The 21,399-nt window shown below is 42.4% G+C and overlaps 2 protein-coding genes and 2 non-coding genes across 15 annotated transcripts in view; 1 reads left to right on the top strand and 3 right to left on the bottom strand.

Annotated features, from left to right (window-relative positions):
• EPB41L4A (erythrocyte membrane protein band 4.1 like 4A) overlaps positions 1-7,484 on the top strand; it is a 160,282-nt gene extending 152,798 nt beyond the window's left edge. For all 10 annotated transcript variants that reach the window (XM_061623929.1, XM_061623940.1, XM_061623950.1 and 7 more), the window contains one exon: positions 5,528-7,484. In XM_061623929.1, coding sequence (XP_061479913.1) covers positions 5,528-5,656 — 129 coding nt within the window. In that variant the 3' untranslated portion in view covers positions 5,657-7,484. The remainder of the gene's footprint in view (positions 1-5,527) is intronic.
• LOC133383391 (general transcription factor II-I repeat domain-containing protein 2-like) lies at positions 7,348-16,675 on the bottom strand. 3 transcript variants are annotated; one of them, XM_061624042.1, is made up of 5 exons: positions 16,515-16,675; positions 14,335-14,389; positions 12,687-12,846; positions 8,884-10,840; positions 7,348-7,827 (listed from the first exon to the last, which is right to left on the bottom strand). In XM_061624042.1, exon 4 carries the CDS (start codon positions 10,830-10,832, stop codon positions 9,210-9,212), a length of 1,623 nt encoding a protein of 540 aa, XP_061480026.1. In that variant the 5' UTR covers positions 10,833-10,840; positions 12,687-12,846; positions 14,335-14,389; positions 16,515-16,675; the 3' UTR covers positions 7,348-7,827; positions 8,884-9,209. The 3 variants fall into 3 exon arrangements, with proteins under 3 accessions (XP_061480026.1, XP_061480010.1, XP_061480019.1); XM_061624026.1 differs by lacking the exon at positions 12,687-12,846 and having other exon boundaries at positions 16,515-16,674; XM_061624035.1 differs by lacking the exons at positions 12,687-12,846; positions 16,515-16,675 and adding an exon at positions 14,896-15,685.
• On the bottom strand, positions 14,118-14,245 carry LOC133375993 (small nucleolar RNA SNORA13). The gene has a single exon (XR_009760376.1). It is a non-coding gene; the product is annotated as a small nucleolar RNA SNORA13 (small nucleolar RNA).
• Positions 15,160-15,297, bottom strand: LOC133375994 (small nucleolar RNA SNORA13). The gene has a single exon (XR_009760377.1). It is a non-coding gene; the product is annotated as a small nucleolar RNA SNORA13 (small nucleolar RNA).
• Positions 16,676-21,399: the final 4,724 nt, after the last annotated feature.

Here is a 21,399-nt window from a genome sequence, read left to right as displayed (position 1 = left end):
CCCCCCACACCTGCAGCGTCGGTGCCTTTTCTCACCCAGGTCACAGGGCAGTCGCATACTTTGGGAGATCACTCAGAAGCAGCGGTAGCCCGCCCCTCTACCGTCAGGCACGAGGTGGCTGAGGTGCAAGTTATGGCGGGCAGGGTGGCTATGGAAGGCAGGATGCCTGTTACCAATAAGACGACCAGTAGAGACAGGCAAGACTCTGTTCAACATCCAAGGAACCAGAGGGACCTGGAATCCTTGTCTGACGAGGAAGGCAGTCAGCCTCACCCTTCGTTGGACACTATTTTTTCCAACACCTCGTCTCCTGAAGCGTTCACAGGCTTTTTGGAAGAACCAATCCTTGTGCAACAGATCCAAGAGGCAGGGAGGCAAAGGTTCCATTCTTCTTACACTCAAGCTCAGCCTATCCAGTTGCACCTGTCAGCCCACTCAATTCAACAACTGAAGGAACAGCTCAGGGATTCCCTCTTAATGGATCTGGCTAGAGATTTGTCCTCTCCATCTATTCCTCGAGTTCTTTCTCAGCAAGTATCAGCGCCCTCTCCCTCTCAGGCTCCATCTGGTTCACAGACTTCGCAGGGCCCACCTACAAGCCACTCAGCCGCAGCTCCGCTTCCTGCACCTAACCGTGCGTCTCCAGATCCCTATGCTGCATCTTAGGGCAGGCACCTTCAGCCTCCGGAGCAGGCGCCTCTTGACACAGACAGCGACTTAATGATTTTGGACGAAGAGGAATGGAGTGGGGAGTCAGAATCTGAGGAGATTTCAGGAGCCTCATTTCCTTCCTCTGCTATGCAAGGCGATGGAAGCCCTTACTCTCACTTCTACAGAGGATCCTCCTCCCCCCTCTACATCGAGAGTCTCAGCAGTGTGTCTAGAGTATTGAAGCTCCCTTCTCTTCTCCCGAAGGTGCTCAAGTCAGAGTTTGACATCCCATTACAATTCAAGAAGTTGGTCTCGATAGCCAACAAATATTATATGCTGGAACAGCCTATCATGGACCAGCTGAAAGTCCCACTCATAGACACGCCCATTGTCAACTTGCTGAATCCATCTTTGAATCCGAAGGACTTGGATGCGCACCTTAAGGATACCACTGAGCGCAAAATGGACCAGGGGCTTAGAAGGGTGCATGAGGCTAGTGCACTCTTAATCAGGGCAGCGGCAGCCTCCTAGGTGTTTGCTCGAGCCTCCCTCCTCTGGTTGGAGGACCTGCTGGAAGGCCCACAGCAAGATGCAGCCCGGATACGCAAGTCTCTGCTGAAGGTCTCTCCAGCAGTTACCTTCATGGCAGATGCATCCATGGATGCCATGCAGTTTGCAGCAAGGTCACTGGCGGCAGGGGTCTTCACGCGAAGAACCCTTTGGCTGCGGCATTGGGAGGCAGACCCTACAGCCTGTTCAAATCTTGCCTCAGAGCCCTATGTGGGGGCAAGTTATTTGGGGACGACGCCCTAGCTAATGTCTTGGAAACTTAAGGAAAAGAAAAAGTCAATGCCATCCTCCAGGAAAAGGGATGACAGAAAGTTTTTTCGTCGCTCATTCCACCCATATCACTTGTCTCAGTCTTTTCGAGGCTCACGACCATATGGAAGGCCGAAGGACGCCTGCTCCAGCCGTCCCTTCTGGAACAGACAACGCAACCAGCCTAAGTCTCAACAACACTTTCCCAGTCGATTGGGATTTGGGTCCCAGTCACGGAGAAATAAACATCAATTCTGACGCCTCCACCTCGCCAGTGGGGGGTCGACTCCAACGTTTTGCTCACCATTGGAAGGACACGTCTTCAGATCAATGGGTCCCTCGCACCCTTCGGTACGGCCTACAGTTGGAGTTCACTTCCACCCCTCCGGCGAGATTCATTCCATCCCCTCTGTTTCTCCACTCAAGAGGGAAAGAGTTTTGCAGACGGTCTCCCATCTCATACAAATTGCAGCTATAGAGAAAGTCCTGGCAGGAGAGAGATTTTTGGGAAATTCAGACCAGTAGACCTCAAGGGTCTAAACAGTTTCTTAAGATACCGCAAGTTTTGCATGGACATCTTCATGGACATCTTACTGTCAATCAAGGAGGCCGTAAGGAAAGGGGACTTTCTCTCATCTATCGACCTGAAGGAGGCCTACCTTCATGTTCCAATCTTCCCACCTCACAGACGATACCTTTGGTTCGCCGTGGGACAAGGCCATTATCAATTCACGAAGATCGTGGTTGCCTTGGTGGCACATCTCAGGACACTGGGAATTCATCTCTTCCCTTACTTGAACGACTTTCTGATCTGCTCCCCATCGTTGCACAAGGCCTGGGAGGACCTCCATGTCACCTTGGCCTGTCTAAAGGACCACGGCTTCCTGATCAACGAATCCAAGAGTCATCTCTTTCCATCTTGGCGCATAATACATCTGGGAGCGACTATAGACTCACAGAAGGGCCTCTTAATGTCCCAAGAAAGAGTCAACAAGATTTGCAAAGCAGTGTTGGGTATCCTATCCTCCAACTCAGCAGATCTAATGGAATTAGCAACGCTTCTAGGTTTGATGGTTTCCACATTCCAAACTACACCATGGGCACGTCATCATTCCTGCACACTTCAGTGGGCACTCCTTCCCTTCCAAAGCGACATAGCATCCAGACACCACTGCAGAGTAGCTCTATCACCACGGGTTCAGCAGTCGCTGTTCTGGTGGACTCACGAACCCAACCTGTTAAGAGGCGTTCCATTCCAGGATCCCCCTCGGACCCTGATCAAGTCAGATGCCAGCCTATCAGGGTGGGGAGCCATCTGCGACAGATGATTCAGGGCACATGGTCGTCACAGGAATCCATACTGCCGATCAATCTTCTTGAGCTTCGAGCAATCCGTCTGGCCCTGACACTTCGCGGAGGACAGACGGTTAGGAGCAGTGCTCATCAGAACAGACAACGTGATGGCCAAATCTTATTTAAAGCGTCAAGGGGGCACATGCTCCCACCTTCTCCAGAGAGAAGCCTTTCTCCTCTTCCAGTGGGCGGAGAGGAATGTGTACTCTATAGCAGCAGAATATCTCAAGGGGGAGGACAACAGCCAAGCAGACTGGCTCAGTCGAGAGAAACTGAATCAGGGAGAGTGGATGCTTCACCCAGAGGTATTTCATCAGATTGTGGCACATTTCGGCCGAATTCAAGTGGACCTGTTTACCACCAGCCGCAATCGACAGGTGAAGAGGTTCTTCTCCAGGTATGCAATGCCAGACGCGGAGGGGATAGATGCCTTAATGTCCCAGTGGCCTCCAGGCAGGCTGTATGCCTTCCCTTCACTTCCAATTATTCCCAGGGTGATCAAAAAACTTCATGCCGAGAGGACAGCAGTTCTACTAGTTGCTCCCTGGTGGCCAAGGAGACCTTGGTTTCCGGATCTCCTCGAACAGTCGGTGGAACCCCCATGGAAAATTCCAGTAAGGGAGGACCTGCTCTCTCAAGGGCAGCTTCTTCATCCAGACCCGGAGTGGTTGGCACTTCATGCATGGAATTTGAATGGAAGCGACTCTTAGAGAAAGGCATCTCCCCACAAGTACTGGAAACCATGATGGCTTCTAGATGCCCATCCACACTCAGAATATATGAAGGCACATGGAAGGCCTTCGTATCCTGGTCACGGAAGAAACGAGTTCTTCCTCAGAAAGCAGGGGTCAACGAGATCTTTCCTACAAGATGGCTTATCATTGGGTCTCAGACCTAACACCCTGAGGCGACAGGTTTCAGCCTTATCGTCGATACTCTCCAGATCTCCAGACAATCCGCTCAGATCTCATCCTTTCATCAAACATTTCCTCAGGGGAGCAACAATAACAGCACCACCTACTGTTCATCGCTGCCCAACATTGGATCTGCACAAAGTGTTAATAGCCCTTCAAAGACCTCCATTTGAACCTTTGAGTCAAGTTTCTCTCCGTCTGCTATCCTTTAAGGTCTTGCTTCTTGTGGCCATTACTTCGGCCCGTAGAGTGTCTGAGCTGAATGCCCTATCTGCCCATAAAAATTTCTGTGTTTTATACAGATACAGTAGTCCTACACATAGTCCCTTCCTTTTGTCCCAAAGTACTGTCTGCCTTCCATTGCCAACAGGAGCTAGTATTGCCATCCTTATGTCCTAATCCTGTCCATCCTTCAGAGAAGGCCTGGCACTCTCTGGATGCGAGGAGAGCCCTTAAAGTTTATATTTCCAAGACAAAGGCAATTCGGAAAACAGATGATTTGTTTGTCTCCTTTCACCCAGCATCTCTAGGGAATAGGGTGTCCACTTCTACACTAGCCAGGTGGATTAAGGCATGCATTTCTTTGGCATATGCCTTTCTAAGACTAGCCCGGCCAGCTGGGATAGTGGCTCACTCCACTAGAGCGTTAGCCACATCAGCGGCCTTTTCTCACAACAGCCCTCTAATAGAGATTTGTAGGGAAGCCACATAGGCCATTCCCAATACCTTCATTAAGCATTACAAAATAGACGCCTATGCGTCGGCTGAGGCAGCCTTTGGGAGGAGAGTGCTACAGCATGTCCTCTCAGACCAATAGTAGTGGCAGCCCAGCGATTTTCCCACCCTACATGGGTCAGCTTTGGTATGGCCCACCTGATATCATCTTTTACATGCACAGGAGAAGACGTTTGGTCTTACCATGAAATCGGTCTTCTCTGTGCATGTCAAAAGATGATATCAGGGCCGCTCCCTAGGGGGGCTGGGCTACCATTATAAGCACTAGTAGGCCTTTGGCAGAGAGTGTATGAGTACTGTTGTATTGTCTCTGTCAGTGTTGCTATCCTGTCTTACTCGTTTATGAGCTTGTCATTAACAGACCAGGAATGGACCTTCGAAAAAAACCTTCAGTGCTCTTTTGCCTTCTACCGCTAGGTGGAGCTAGCTACCCACCTGATATCATCTTTTGACATGCACAGAGAAGACCGTTTTCACGGTAAGACCAAATGTCTCTTCCACAAAATGCCATCTTCCTACAGTTAGCTTTCCCTCCAGAGCAGAGGTTTACTTCCCAAACAATCTTGAGTGTACGGGGGGGTGCCCTTCTAACTCCAGGAACTGCTTTGTGCCACAGAATTCTATGAAGCCTCACAGATTACCTGTTTTCAATATAGCCCAATCAGGTTAGTTGTATTGGGGGTGCCAAGGAAGGTTGTCACAGGCAGTATGGTCTGCATGGGTAGAGTTAGCAACCCCCAATCTATTCCTTTTGAGATAAGAATTATGTATTACACTGCAAACGTTATACTAAGTAATAAACACAAGTACAAAAAAGTTACATGTGCTCTGGCAATTTACTTATATCATGCATGTTACACATACACACTGTATATATTCAGTTTAATCATTAGCTCATTCGCTGAAACTTGCTTTACCCCATTGCTTTCAGTAAATAAATGTGTTTATATTGGTAGTAGTAATCTCTTTTGCAGAATTGTAACCAGAACACAGAAAATAAGTCTTTTCAGTTCTGTATTAAATATGTGGTAATCTATTTTATTTGTTATCTTCAGAGGCGAAATGGTTCTAAAGACAGCCTAATAGAAGAAAAGGCACAGTCACCCATCAACAATCTAGATAGAATCCACAGTGCAAAGACAATAAAAACTGTACAAGGGTCACGGCTTAAGATAGAGACTTGATAAAAGGATTGTGATTGGATGTTGCTCCTTGGATTTGGAAATGGTACAGAAGTCCAGCTACAGCTAAGCTGCACAGAAGGGGATTTAAACTATGAAATATTTAAGATGACCAGCCCAATTGCTCTGGAGGATCACACACCAAGATCAGAATTTTGAATAAGGCAGCTGCTGGCTTGTTGGAAAGATTTATGGAAAGAAAAAGACTTTAGTTATTAATTACTCCAGTTCCAAAACCAATTACAGCTTATTGTAACCATGGACAGTGCCCTAGGTGACTTGATTCTAAGAACGGAAGTCTCAGTAAAAATACTCAAGCATTGATGCATTTGCCAAATGTGGAAGTTAATGTTCTTCCTGATTTTTCTTTCGCTTATACTGAGATGTAGTGTAATTCACTAGCCTGTACTTGCCTAGCAATTCCACACAATTCTTGTTCATAGCAATGCTGAATCTTTTATCAGAACATTATCTTTATACAGTGAATCCTTATACTACTTGGTTATACAAAAACATACTTATAAGCAGTCTTCTCATTTTTAATGTACTAAAATGAGGGGTTTTAACATTCATTGACATAATTGCCAAGATTGTTAAGACATTTACTGTGTGGCTCAAGAGCAACTTTCCCAAATTGTTATCATCCAGATGTTGCAGCACTACAAATCTAATTGTTCCTTAACATTGGAGATGATGAGTGGAATCCAAAATGTCTGGAGGGCAGCAGGTCAGGGAAAGATGTAGCTTTGAATGGCAAAAACATGTGCAACTATAAGAAGTATGGCTACAATATTTTGAAATGAGCTGCCACTACCATTGGATTAAGTGCTATTGTCATGGAAATTTGTAATGTTTAAAGGGAGTGGGGAACCTGTGGCCCTCCAGCTGTTTGTGGACTACACCTCCCATCATTGGCTATGCTCACTGGGGCTGATGGGAATTATACAGTCTGGCAACATGTTGGGGTGGGAGGCATAGATTCTCCAGTACCTGGCCTAGGCAACAAGTTTACCAGGCTACAGGGGGGGAAATGGACCTACTTCTGGCTGGAAGGCATGGCAAGGTAGACATTGCAACAGTAACAGCGATTAAGGAGGAATAGTATGCGTAGTTTCAGAGGTTTGGTTGGCCAGGTCACACACCATAGAAAAACTCTCCCAGACAAGCCCAGTGGTAGTGGCAGCTCACTTCAAAAGCACTGGCTCTAGAGAATAAGAGTGCAGGTTTAATTCTGCTTTCTCATCTAGGGGAAAAAGCCAAGTGGATGCTCAAACAGGAAGGGGATACAGCCCAAGCCCTACTAGTTCACTGTTACTATCTATTTGTTCATACAATTATGAAGATTACCATCATTTTTAATCTTCTGCAACCTACAACAGTAGCACATCTTGAATGCAGGGAGAGAACACAGAAAAAATGGAAATGGACTGCCTTCAAGTCGATCCCAACTTATGGCAACCCTATGAATAGGGTTTTCATGGTAAGCAGTATTCAGAGATGGTTTACACCATTGCCTTCCTCCAAGGCTGAGAGGCAGTGACTGGCCCAAGGTCATCCTGTAAGCTTCATGGCTATGTGGGGATTTGAAGCCTGGAATATATAGTTTTGTTTTCTAGCCATTTTTTTTGTTTGGTAGCAGCTTTTCTGTGTGTGTTTCACACTGTTCATGGAAAAAAATGCATTAGCAACCATGGTCTGTTCTGAAATCATTTATTTTTAAAGTGAACATACACAGATGCCATGTAATAATGTTTTATACCTATACATGAAATTACCTCTGATACAGGAGTTCAGAAAAATAAACCACATCATGGTAAACGAATACTGAATAATAAAGTGTTAGTACTTGTCAAATTCTAGCACACTATCAGAATTTGGATCAGTGTTTTTAACCATAAAATGTGTGTAAAGTTCAATGGAGGAGGTAACTTTGTATAACAGATTGGAAGTTGTATTGTACCAACAGAAGTCTGTCCATGAATGCTTAGCATCAGCCTAGTCCCAATGGAGCAAGAGATGTACCTAGTACTTTATCCCATTCACTTTCAAGGCTCAAGTATAAGTGGCAATTACTTCCCACACACACACTTAAATGCACAAGCTTCAGCTGCCATGTTACTGAGGAGATCTTGATATAAATGATACTATTCTATGCCATGTTGATACATATATTCCTGCAAGAGATGAAAACAAGTCAGTATTAGTTATCCAGAAATCAATTTTAGCAGCCATATAGGAGGAAAAAGTGCCAAAAAAAAAAGAGTTTGTGTTATCTTAACCAGTTATAGTGGGCCATAACTGATGGCCATCCTGAAGCTATTTAGTTTTGTTAAAACATTTTGATGTCAAAACTGATTTTCTTGACCTTGAAAACTCCTATTTACATATTATGTATCAGTCAGTTATGCAATGATGACATATTTCACTTTTACATTATCTTGCATTTAGCCCTCTAACAGAAGCGACCACGTTTTGGGAGGGTTACCCCCCAGGTCCTTTTCTTGTGGCACTTTTTCACATAGAAACCAGTCAAACCTTTGTCCCTGTGAACTGGCATGGATCTATATAACACCTGCACTTCTAAAGCTTCTTTCACTCAAGGGCAGGGAGAGAATTTTTCAATCCACTGGTCAAACTGCCTCCTGGGTTGTGGTGGATCACAAAGCATCACTAGCAATAGGATCAACATCCTCAGCTCAGTAGCAATCAGTGGCCTCTTGCTCATTGTCTGGGCAAGCAAGCAAGCACTTCTCCCACTGAGCAAAGCTCTATGGCTTTTCCTATGTGCAGCTGCAAATATGGTCTGGGACAACTATGAGGCTGTGTAATTTAAATACATGGAGTAGCAGTGGTGGTACAGGTGTCGACATGGGGCCTAAGTCGTGTCACTTCCCATCCTCATACCTGTGTGCCCCATTCCTCATCATGGAGATGTGAAAAGAAATGTGGCATAAAGGGCAGGGTGAGGGAGTGCACAGCAAAGGAAAAAATCTTGGCAAAACAGCAGCAAAGGAGGAATAAACAAACACAATTTCTCTCCCTTTCACAAAGCATATGCTTGTTGATGCACATGGGCCCACATGCCTACTTTGCTAACATAATGAAAAAAGTCACTCCCATATCCCTGCCTACCTACCCACCCACCCACATTGCCAAGCACTTATTTCACTTGCTTGTTGGAATGCAGTCCAACAAAGCCACCAAGCGCTCAAGAGAAGCAAACAGCCTACCTCAAGTAAAGTGTCTGTACCTTGCCCTCCTCAATTTTTTTCTCTCCGTAGCCAAGCATCGTCTCTTCCCCCCACGCTTATGCATACTCATTTTTTGGAATTCTGAGTATTGTTGGGGGCAGTCTCAATACTGGGAAGGTCTAGGTACAGAAGCTCGGGGGGGGAGAACAGACTGCAAAATGATGGAGAAGCCTAATTAAAAATATCTGAAACAGGTCCATGAGCCCTAGATTTTGTGGGCTGATGTTACTGGGTCTTGTAATAATATTCCCAGTATTACTTCACATTTTGAAACTCGGGGCCCTAGACTAGTACGATGCTTGACACTACACGACATCTGCAAGCTTCTCGTAATTGGGAGTGTATGATGACATTGCAGCTCGCAAACAGTCAAGCAGATGCTCTTCAGTCAGCTGTGTTCTGTTTTCTGATTCAATATATTTCTTTGTTGAGAAGAGTGAATCACACAGATAAGCAGATCCAAAGTAAGATTTTATCTTTGCAGCAGCTTTCCTCAACAAAGCAAACTTTTGAGAATCAACCAGACTCCAAAAATTGTCATGTCTTGAATTTGATTTTAAAAACAAGTCACTCTGAAGGTCCACAAGCTCTAGTTTGATTTCCTCTACTCCAGCCTGACACAGTTCCCCAACGGCTGCTGCTATTTCTGTGACATCAACTGGACTGAACGGATTTTCAAAAAATGCAACAAGTAGTTCAGTATCAGTGAATTGTTGAAATCGAGTCTGGAAGTGTTCCTCAAGTGTTTCAAGTTTGTCCACAAATCGCATGTGATTGAAATCACCCTTAACAACTTGCTTCATTGAAGGGAAATGTAGTAATGATTTCCTCTGCAAGTGTGACTTCCACAACTTTAATTTACCTTTGAAGGAATTGACTGATGAGATCATGCCAGAAATATGGCTATTTTTTCTGTGAAGCTCAGTGTTTAAACTGTTTAGTTTTTGCATCAAATCAGCAAGAAAAGCCAAGTCCATCAACCAAAGCCTGTCATCAAGTTGCTCAATGTACTGATCTTCAGACTTTAAGAACTCCTTTATTTCTTCAGCCAGGTTTAAAAATCTGGCAAGAACCTTTCCACTTAGCCATCTATCTTCAGTGTACAAAATGCAATTGCTATGTTCAGTATCAACATCCTTCAAAAGTGCCTTAAGAAGTTTGTGCTGCAAGCAGATAGTCTGGATGGAGGCTATTATTTTTGTATTAACATCCATGATATGTTTAAACTGGAGTATTTCAGCACACACTGCTTCCTGGTGAATGATGCAGTGATATGAAACAAACTTCGGGAAAGAGTAATCTTTCTGGCAGTGGGCAATGAACCCACCGGTGCAGTCCACCATTGCTGGTGCCCCATTAGTGGTGATGGAAGACAATTTGTGAATAGGCAAGTTTATTTCTTTGGCATAGTTTTTGAAAGTCTGAAATATATCCTCACCACCTGTTCCTTTCAGAGATAGTATTTTGAGGAGTTCTTCTTTTAAAGAAAGGTCACCAAACACCATCCTCACAATAATTATCAACTGTGAAGTGCCTGTCATGTCTGTGGATTCATCAAGTTGAAGTGAAAACCAAAGACATTTCTGTAAATCATTTTGTAGTTGATGCTCCAAGTCATTTGAAATGGATTCAATTCTTCTGGCAAGTGTTTCTCTAGACAGATCCAACATTTTCATTGCAGCAATTATTTCGCTTTTATAGGAAAACCCTTCAAAAAGTGACTCGCCAGCAATCAATAGTATCTCTTTCACCATCTCCCCATCTTCAAAAGATTTTTTTCTCTTAACAAGCTCATTTGCAATTTTGAAAGATGTAATTGTGGCACTCCTAGATTGCAGCACAGGCTTAATGCATGGTGATGGTTGTCTCTCTTCCCATTTTGGGTCAGAAAGGTAAATCCTGTGTCTCTTACGGGCTGGCTCACTCATTTTGACAACTGCAGATAGCAGGAAAAAAAACCCACATTTCAATTTCTGCTCACAAGTATTGCCAAACTTATCATCAAATCCTTATAAAAACCACAAGCAAAGTAGTCATTAGTGCTGGAGCAACTTGATTTGGAAGCAAACAAATTTCTCCAGAAAACAGCAGTCAGTCAAAGACTCTCCTACTCCTCTTCCCTTGCTTGACAAGGGTTGCCTCCCCTCACTTATCTCTCTCATCGGTTAGTCCCACGTCCTCCTCCTTTGCCATGCCAAAGCAATAGCAAAGCCTGAGTCAGCACACACCAAGCTGGATAGGTCAACAGAAATAGAAACAATGGGATGCTATTTCTGGGAGAACATGCAATTTCTTTGCTGGCCTATATGTGGGGATGAATTACAGCAAGGGCTGGTCCAAGTCATTTTGCTTCCTGAGGCAAAGCCCAAAATGCTCCCCCATCCAACGCTTTCCCCATCTATGGCTGTTGTTACATACACATTTGACGCTTGTTATAAATAAGACAAAAATTTGTCTAGAAATATGGAAAACTAAACAATGGCCCACAGACTGGAAGCATTCAATATATATCCCAATATCAAAGAAAGGGGATCCCAGGAAATGCAGTAATTATCAAATTATTGCCTTAATATCTCATGCAAGTAGAGTAATGCTCAAGATAAGAACATAAGAAGAGCCTGCTGGATCAGGCCAGTGGCCCATCTAGTCCAGCATCCTGTTCTCATAGTGGCCAACCAGGTGCCTGGGGGAAGCCCGCAAGCAGGACCTGAGTGCAAGATTCTACAACAAAGGCTCTTGCCATATATGGAGCGAGAAATGCCAGATGTCCAAGCTGGATTTAGAAAGGGAAGAGGCACCAGAGATCGTTATCGCAAACATACGTTGAATAATGGAACGGAGCAAAGAATTTCAGTAGAAAATCACCCTGTGCTTTATAGACTACTGCAAAGCCTTTGACTGTGTAGATCACAAAAAACTATGGAATGCTTTAAAAGAAATGGGGGTGCCACAGCATCTGATTGTTCTGATGCGCAACCTATACTCTGGACAAGAGGCTACTGTAAGGACAGAATATGGAGAAACTGATTGGTTCCCAATAGAAAAGGGTATGAGACGGGTGTATTTTATCACCCTTACGCAGAACATATCATATGGAGTGTTGGACCAAGATGAAGGAGGTGTGAAAATTGGAGGGAGAAATGCCAATAATCTAAGATATACAGACGATACCATACTCTTAGAGAAACCAGTAATATTTGAAATGCTGATGAAAGTTAGAGGAAGCACAAAAGCAGGACTACAGCTGAACATCAAAAAGACTAAAGTAATGACCACAGAAGATTTATATAACTTTAAAGTTGACAATGAGGACACTGAACTTGTCAAGGATTATCAATACCTCGGCACAGTCATTAACCAAATGGAGACCATAGTCAAGAAAAGAAAAGAAGGCTAGGACTGGGGTGGGCAGCTATGAAAGAACTAGAAAAGGTCCTCAAATGCAAAGATGTATCACTGAACACCAAAGTCAGGAACATTCAGACATGGTATTCCCAATCTCTATGCATGGATGTGAAAGTTGGACAGTGAAAAAGCGGATAAGAGAAAAATCTACTCATTCGAAATGTGGTGCTGCAAAAAAGACAATTAACTGGGTGTTAGAACAAATTAAACCAGAACTGTCACTAGAACCTAAAATGATGAAACAGGCTATCCTACTTTGGATACATAATGAGAAGACATCATTCACTAGAAAAGACAATAATGCTGGGAAAACCAGGAGTAGAAAAATAGGAAGGCCAAACAAGAGATGGATTGATTCCATAAAGGAAGTCACAGACCTGAATTTACAAGATCTGAACAGGGTGGTTCATGACAGATGCTCTTGGAGGTCACTGATTCATAGGGTCACCGTAAGTCGTAATCAACTTGAAGGCACATAACATAAATAAGAGGTGTTTGCTTGCAAGAGACACACAAAGCATCTTGTAGTAATGAGACCTGCAAAGAAGGCAGATATGAGTAATGTTTATAAAAAGGCAAGAATAGGAGGATGAAAACTTAAGAAAGGGTGCAGGATCTGGAGATGGAATAAAAAAAGGATACTTAAAATGAAGGCACTAGCAGAAGAAGGGATACTTTAGAGGAAGCAGCCAAAGGTAGGATACTTTTTAGAGGCGAAACCGGAAAGGGGAAGAAGGGAGCATGTGGGGCTGGATGGAGGCAAGGGTGGCTGGACAACTGGATAAATAGAAATCATTCAGAATAATGAGGAGGGAAAAAATAGATGGATGAGCTCAGATTTGTGGGCTAATTGGTAAGCATATATCTGAAGTTATTTGTGTATGTAACTATCTGCATACTGCATGGTTCCAAGACTAGGGTCACCTCATTGTTGCTAAGGCAGCACAACGCAGACAGGTGACCAAGGAGGGCAGAGTAGATACCCTCTGCAACTCATCCTCTTCTCTTACTGGCAGTCAGTGACAGTCTGCTGATGCTGCTCCAATCTGTTGCTTGCTTTCTCCAGTTGCACTGGAAGTAGGAAGCAGCAGAATGGAGCAATGGGACAGCCTGTGCTCTGTTTTAAATTCAAGAGGAAGAGGAGGAAAAAGCAGTGGTAAGTCAAGAGAAGGCAAGACAAGGGGGGAGGGGGGAGGGAAAGGGATATATAATATTCCATAAGGATTTGTACTTCTTTAACAAGGGAAGGGGATGGCTTACAAGTTTTCTTTAAATACTATAATCTCTTGGGGAGGTACTATTCACACAAATACAGCACCATTAAGCTAAAGTGCAAATACATGTATGTTAAAAACAGTAAAATCACTTAGTAATGGAACAAGCAGCCATAGATGACATAGAATCCCTGTGTTGTATCCAAAGTAGTGCTAAGGAATGTGTCCAATGATTTCTGCTTGTGCAACAGGACTTCCACCACTCCTTCCCCTGCATGCCCCTTAAATCTGTTCAAGGGGTTTCTTGGGGAGGGCATGGAGCATGCATGGGGGAAGGAGAGGGAAGAAAGTCCTATCGTGTAAGTGGAAATCCTTGTACTGTCAAGATTTTCTAGTTGGGTACCGCTTCCTATCATTGTGGAAACAGTATCAATGAAGTATACCAAAAATATAGGTTCTGGTTCAAGAACAAGGGGCACAGACTTCAGGTGTACCATATACCAACTTTAGGCAGGGAATCTAATTAGAAATACTGAATTTCCCTTCTAAATTTTGTGCATTCAGATGCTAAGCAGCAAACATTTTTCATAAAGGGTATGTTCTAGCTGGAATACAGAGAAGTTACATAACCAACTCTTGAACACATGACAGCTAGAGTTAATACATGCCTTTTCTGACACCACATTCACTGGTGGAATTAATGAATGGGCAACACAAAGGCAAAATTACACACCACAAAAATGTGAATCAATGTCAAGTTCAAGGTTATTAAAAATCTGCTGATACAGATACAACCTGGTAGGCTTCATACCTATATTCTGGAGTGAAATGTTAGTCGTCCAAAACTGAGTGGATTTTGCCTACACCTGAAAAACAAAAAGAAAGTAACAGTGGTATAGTGGACCAGTATGACTGCAAATCATTTTTTTCCATTGTAACAGCCCACAATCCCTCAGTTACAGGGAGAGATTACATAAAAAAATTTGTAATGCAGTTTTAGCACATAAAGTGACAGTAACCTTAGGAAGCTTTACATGCAAAAGTAGCTGTTGAGTTCACCATATAAGCTTCCCAAACAAAGCAAGGCTCAGTGAACAAGCATAGGACTACACTGTCACCCACCCACAGGACTGGAAGAAAGAGTGCATATGCACTCACTTTTTCCTTCCAGTGCTAGAGTTCCACGAGCTCCTTAAATCAAAGGAGAAAGCCATGTCAGTACTGGTGTGCAGTGTTACCAAGGCTATGCAGATGGAATAGGCCAGGAATGACAACTCAGTAATTTTCAGCGCTGGGAATGGACTGATTTAACCAATAAAACTGGCTGTGTCTGGTATTAATTAATGCCATTATACAAGAGCACAATACTAACCTTAGGGCCAGACTCCACACTATGCCACTGCACAGGGGTCTAATCCAAATCATGACCACAGAGGTTTAAAACTTCTGTCATCCCCAGCTCAGGCCTCTGCACCAATTTACTTTTTAAAAGCCATTCAGGCAATTGCTAACGGTATTGGGCTTAGTTTCATTCTTGGTTGACCAATGCAGGTTAAAAATTAGCGCTGAGATCAAGCTTTACGCCTTCATACAAACAGGAACTTTATTTCTAAAAAAAACTTAGTGACACACCTGAGGTTGTCCCACACACAGCAAACCAGCTAGGAACAATTCCTGGCATAGGAAAATGCTGCACGGGGGGGGGAAGTTGTTTTATGCCTTCTCTGACACCACATTCATTAGCAACCAAGATGAACGGGCAACACTGAAGGCAAGGAGACACTATGGGACCAAACCCAAGCAAACAAGCAAAGATGTACACTTGCAGGTGTTCATGCACACACACATCTCTACTCTGTGGAGATGGACACATTTTGAGCAGGCAGAAAACGTGCACTGGAACTAAGAAGCTAGGCATTTTTTAAAAAAATAGAGAAAAATGATTAAAAATAAAAAAAACAGTAAATACTGTACTGGTTACGTATCTGAACCTTCCACTATTTTTTCCATTCCTTCCACTGCTCCTCCACTACTTCTCTCCTATTCCCCCCCTTTTCCATTCTCTCTTTAGAAAAAAAAAGGCGGCTGTAGGGGTGCTGCAGCATACGGCGTGGGCTTGGGAAGACTCTCAACAAGTGATTCCCCCCGCCCCGTGAAAATCATCTCAACTTCCTCTCCTAGAGTAGCGAGGCCACCCTCTGGCTAACCCGGATGGCCATTCTAAAAGAGCCCCCCCCTGTATTTGGAGCCGTCCAATTCCAACGTTCTTCTGCGGGCGGCGCCATTAGTTGCTTCAGAGGGGACCGTCTCTTCACCCCTCCCCGATCTTCGCGCGCCAGTGGCAGCAGTTAAAAAGCGCGCGCACTTAGAGGAAGACGTCACGGGGACGCCGAAAGACACGACAGGCTGCCATTTGCAGCTCCTTTCTTCACCCCCCTCCCTGGTTTCAGTCTTCCATGCGCCCACTCGCGCCAAAGGAGACTCTCGCTGTTCACAAGGTTGCCCACGCAGTCCTCTTGCCCAACTCCTTGCAAGACACACAAAAAGGTGTTTAGCGGCTTTGCTTCTGAACAGAAAAACAACAAATTGGGGGGTGGTGGTGATGGATGCGCATATCTCTTTACTGTATACACGAGAGACATAGATAAGCAGCTGAAACGAAAAAGTGTGCTTTATGGAGTGGGATCCGAGGGGCATACTTCTGAGTAGACAGGCGCAGGACCAGCCCTTGGATGGAACAGCCCTAAGCAACTACCCTCGGTTAAGTTCCAACAGAGGCCACAGAGCTTACTTACAAGTAAACCCCACACAACGCCAGAGGCTACAAAAACCTGAGCTATTTGGTTCGCCGCAACACCCCCTGCAAGACTGCAATGTCCCTCCCCCCGCTGCCTCTCTCTCACACACACATTCACCTCTTCCACGCTTCCCCCCGGCGGCCAACATCGTCGTCGCCCCCCCCCCCGGGCTACAGGAGAAGCCTTGACTCACGTGGCTGGCTCCGGTCCTGGCCGCTCTTCCCAGGGTTTGCAATCTGCAAACACTCCCTTTAGTATTACTTTCCCCCATTATTGCTTCGGCGCTTCACACACCCACGAACCCCCAAACACCACCTCCCTCGCTCGCCAAAAAAGAAAAAGGCCGCGCGTATTCCCGTCAGCTTCCTATATCCTCTGCTTTGGGACAAACCATCGCTAGTAGGGCGGGGGAGAAAGAAGAGAAGACCAGATCAGACTGTACCAATCATTTCTATATAGAATGGATTATAAGCCAGAAAAGGAGACGATAGGGCATGTACCAAATGTCCACGTATTTCGCTTTTTTTCTTGCGCAAACTAGAGAAGAACTTGGAAAGTACCAACTGTGAGAATCCCTCAAACGGTTGCTGAACCATAGAGATACAAGGCTGGAGTAAAGCGTGATTTACCTTTCCTATTTTTCTCTAGGATTTGGAATCTCCCTTTTTTGACTAGAAGAGGGGTCTGCGTGCCTACGTTTCCGCCTTCGGTTGGAAAGTGATGAGGCCGATCTATATATTTTATTTATTTATTTAAAATATTTCTATCCCGCCCTTCTACCCTATAATAGGGCCCTCAGGGCGGCTTACAAAAATAAAATCAAACATGTACATAATAAAATTATAAACAGTAAAATCACAAAAACATTAAAATAAATGTAAAATACATAAAATACAATTAAAATACATAAAATACAATATATATATATACTAAAGGGACTACAAAGGTAAAATTTAATGCAGAAGGCATAAAATCAGTGTCAGGCTCTATTTATCTAGGAGTTAACTTTTGCTAGGTGTAGTTTGTATGGTTGTTGTTGTTGTTGGTTTTCTTTTTCTGGAACGCCAAAGAACTTTGGCCACTGCAGCCGTTTATTTAACAGTTGGAATTGAACAATATAGGAATCAGGCTTTTGGGGTTGTGGCACCTACCCTTTGAAATTTCCTTCCGCTACATATCAGACAGGTGCCCTCCCTATTGTGTTTCCAGCACCTACTGAAGCCCTTCCTCTTCCAACAAGCCTTTTCAGTAGAGATCTTGCTCAGTCTTGCAGTTGTGCTGGAATTGTTTTTAGATGTTTTAATTGTTTTATTGTTTATGTGTTTGCCACCCTGGGCTCCTGGAAGGGCAGGCGGGATGTAAATTTAATAAATAAATAGTCCCGATTGTTGTACAGGAACATAGGAAGCTGTCTTATACTGAGTCTATCTATACTGAGTCCATCCATCTTATACCATTGGTCCATCTATCTCAGTATTGTCTACACTGATTGGCAGTAGCTCTCCTAAGTTTGAGACAGGGGTCTCCTAGCCGTACCTGGTGATTCTGGGGATTAAAATGTGGATCTTGTGTGGAGGTATGGATGAGCCTTCTTTCTCAGCCACCTGGAGCATGGGGTGCATAACAGTGGATTGTATTTGCCACAGAATTGTTTAAATTTTGAAAATCACATTTTCCACACAAAATAAAATCTTCACTTTGAAGATCATGTACTCCTGTCCTGACTTCTACCTTCTTTTTGCAGTGGTGAGGATGTACTGGTAGGAAATACACTAGGGAGCCCCAATGAACAGAGTGTGCCTTGGGCTTCCCGGAAGTGAGTGCTCAGCTGGTGGCTGTCTCTGAGAGATCTATGTCTCAGAGGAAGCTTTTTTCAGTTTAAAAACCAGTCAAGAGGAAACTTTGACTGGCTTAAATGTTCTCCAAGGCAAAGGTGAACCGAACAGATTATCCACAGGACTTCGTTGAGCTGTCGGTGGCTGGAATTGATCAGGAATTCCCTGAGATAAGAAGGCATACCGATCGGCTGAAGACGAAGTCAGGACTTCCAACAAGCTGTACTGAAAAAAAAGCGAGACTTTTTTTTTCTTCTTAAAAACGTTCTATAACCAGCGAGCCTCCTTCTGTCTAAATCTTATCATTTGGCTTAAATTACTACAATAAAAGGGATTTGTTTACGAATCAGCAATTGAGAAACCTGGGTGAGTTATACTTTTTTTCTTTTAAATAAAATTAAGGAAGAAAGAAAATGTAAACAACTTATATATTTTCTTACAACAAAAAACTGGCCTGAATTTGGATTTATAAAGATTAAAACGGATGAGAGGCAACTTGATTATTTGATGGAAATATATTTGGGACTATTTTTTTTCCCTTGGATTACTTCTTTTTGGATGAATCTGCTGTTCGTGTATGTTACTTATTGCTTGGTGTTGTGAACCAGAATTGTTTTGCATTCCTGGACGTAGATAAGAATTGTGCTGGCTGGACTATAATAACAGGCCTGGAATATTAACTCTTTTGTTGATGGAGGAAAAAAAATAAAGAAATAGACTGCCTCTAGGTTTTGGAACAGTGGTTAATATCAGAAATTAAAGGCTCTTTTTGAGAATGACAACCAGAAAAGCAGCTAAGGCTCAGGAGCGAAGAGGTTCAATTGATCCACAGGAAGGGGTTGTACCCTCAGATATGTTTCAAAAAATAATGGAAGGGATTAATGATCTAAAACAAGAAATGAAAATGGAATTGAAAGATATAAAAAACCATATTAAAATACAAGTGGATGAGATTAAAGGGACAATTGGGCAAATAATAGAGGATGTAAAAAATACTAAAGAAAAGGTACAAATCTTGGAGAATAGAACAGATATATTAAATCTGGAATTAGAAAAAAATTTGGACTACATGGCTGTGATGGAATTGAGAAATAAAGAACATTGTTTGAGATTCCGTGCAATCCCTGAGGAAACAGGTGAAGATATCAGAGATAAAATTGTTAATCTTAGTAAAATTTTTGGATTGGAATGAAGATCGGATGGAATTTGAAATAGATAAAGTTTATAGAATTAATTCCAGATATGCAACAATGAAAAAAATTCCAAGAGATGTGCTTGTTCACTTTATAAAAAAGAGGACCAGAGATATGGCATTACAACAACACTTTAACAATACCTTTAAAATTGATGGCAAGGACATACTGGTGATGAAGGAAATTCCTATTAGACTTTTATGTAAGAGAAAAGAATATGCTTTCTTTACAGAAAAACTTAAGCAATGCAAAATTCAATTTAGATGGGATGTTCCAGAAGGAGTGATTTTTACATTCAGACAACAGAAATATCGATTGAATACTGTTCAAAAAGCAAGGGATTTCTTGAGAAAAGCCTCAAAAGACATGGAAGAAGATAAACTCAAAGATATGGATATAATTCCTGGGAAACAAAGTCAACAGGAACATGCAGAGGAGGGAAAGGAAGATGATGGATTAAAGGGAGCATCAGGTACATTTTAAAATACACGCTTAAAGATGGAATACAAATATCTAACTTGGAATATAAATGGAGCCAACACGGCGCAGAAGAGAAAGGAAGTGTTTCATTATTTGAAAAAATTAAAATTGGATATAATTTGTTTACAAGAAACTCATATTAAGAAGAAAGATTCCAAATATTTGATTTGTAAAAATTTGGGTGAAGAATTTATTTCGGCTGGATTAAAAAAAAAAGGTGTTGTTCTTTACATTAACCCACAATTGCTTCCTAAATTGATATTATTGGATGATAGTGGTAGATTTGTGGGGGTTGAAATTACTTTACAGGGCATAAAAACTTTGATAGTGGGTATTTATGCCCCCAATGAAGATAAAACAAGGTTTTACACAGGACTTATGGAAAAATTGTTAGAGTTTTCATATGATCATTGGTGTGTCATGGGTGATTGGAATGGGGTAATCTCACCAAAAATTGATAGACTTTCTGAGAAAAATATTAAAGAGACACAGGGTAAATTACCGAAGATTTGCTTTGAATTAATGGAAAATTTAGAATTGGTGGATACCTGGAGATATATAAATGATAACGCAAAGGAATTCACTTACTTTTCAGAAAGACATAAAACATTTTTGAGGATTGACATGATTTGGATGTCTAAAAATCTAGTGAAAGACATTTCTAAAATGGACATACTACCAAAAACTTTTTCGGACCACAATCCTGTGATATTAACTTTCAAAAAAAAAAAATCTTGGATTTAGATGGAGACTAAATGAATCCTTATTACAGAATGATAAAGTAGTACAAGAATGTAAGAAGAAATTAAAAGAGTTTTTTGAACATAATTTACATAAAGGAACAAATGAAAATATTGTCTGGGATACAAGTAAGGCATTCATGAGGGGATATTTTATTAAATCTAATTCTGAATTAAAAAAGAAGAAACAACAGAAAATGCAATTAATCTTGGAAGAAATAAAACAAAAAGAGGAAGAATTGAAAAAGAATCCAACTAAAGTTTCCATTGTAAATCAAATTAAAATGTTACAGAAACAAGTGTCAATGCTGACAGTTAGAGAAATTGAAAGGAAATTAAATTTTGCTAAACAAAGGACTTTTGAATTTGCAAATAAACCGGGAAAATGGCTAGCATATAAATTAAGAAAAGAACGACAAAAAAATCTTATTTTAAAGATACAAGAAGGAGATGAGATGCTGACAGATAATGTAAAAATCCAAAAAGTTTTTCATCAATATTATTCAACTTTGTATAAGTGTCAGGAAATTCCATCTGAAAAAATAGAAGAGTATATATTTAAACAGAATTTGCCTAAAATTACAGATTTTCAGAGACAAGTTATTAATGGTCCTATTACGTCAAGAGAAATATCTGAAGCTATAGGTAAAATTAAATTAGGAAAGGCGCCAGGACCGGATGGATTATCAGCAGTGTATTACAAATGTTTGGAGGAGGAACTCTTATTACCTTTATAGTATACAATGAATTCTATTTTGCAAGAGGGGAAGATACCGGATAGTTGGAAAAATGCTAATATAACATTAATACCTAAAGAGGAGCAGGACCTA

Source organism: Rhineura floridana, chromosome 1 (genome assembly GCF_030035675.1).
Source record: "Rhineura floridana isolate rRhiFlo1 chromosome 1, rRhiFlo1.hap2, whole genome shotgun sequence".
NCBI lineage: Eukaryota > Metazoa > Chordata > Lepidosauria > Squamata > Rhineuridae > Rhineura > Rhineura floridana.
Note: the sequence above shows the minus strand (reverse complement) of the source record. Positions and strands in the feature narration are given on the sequence as shown.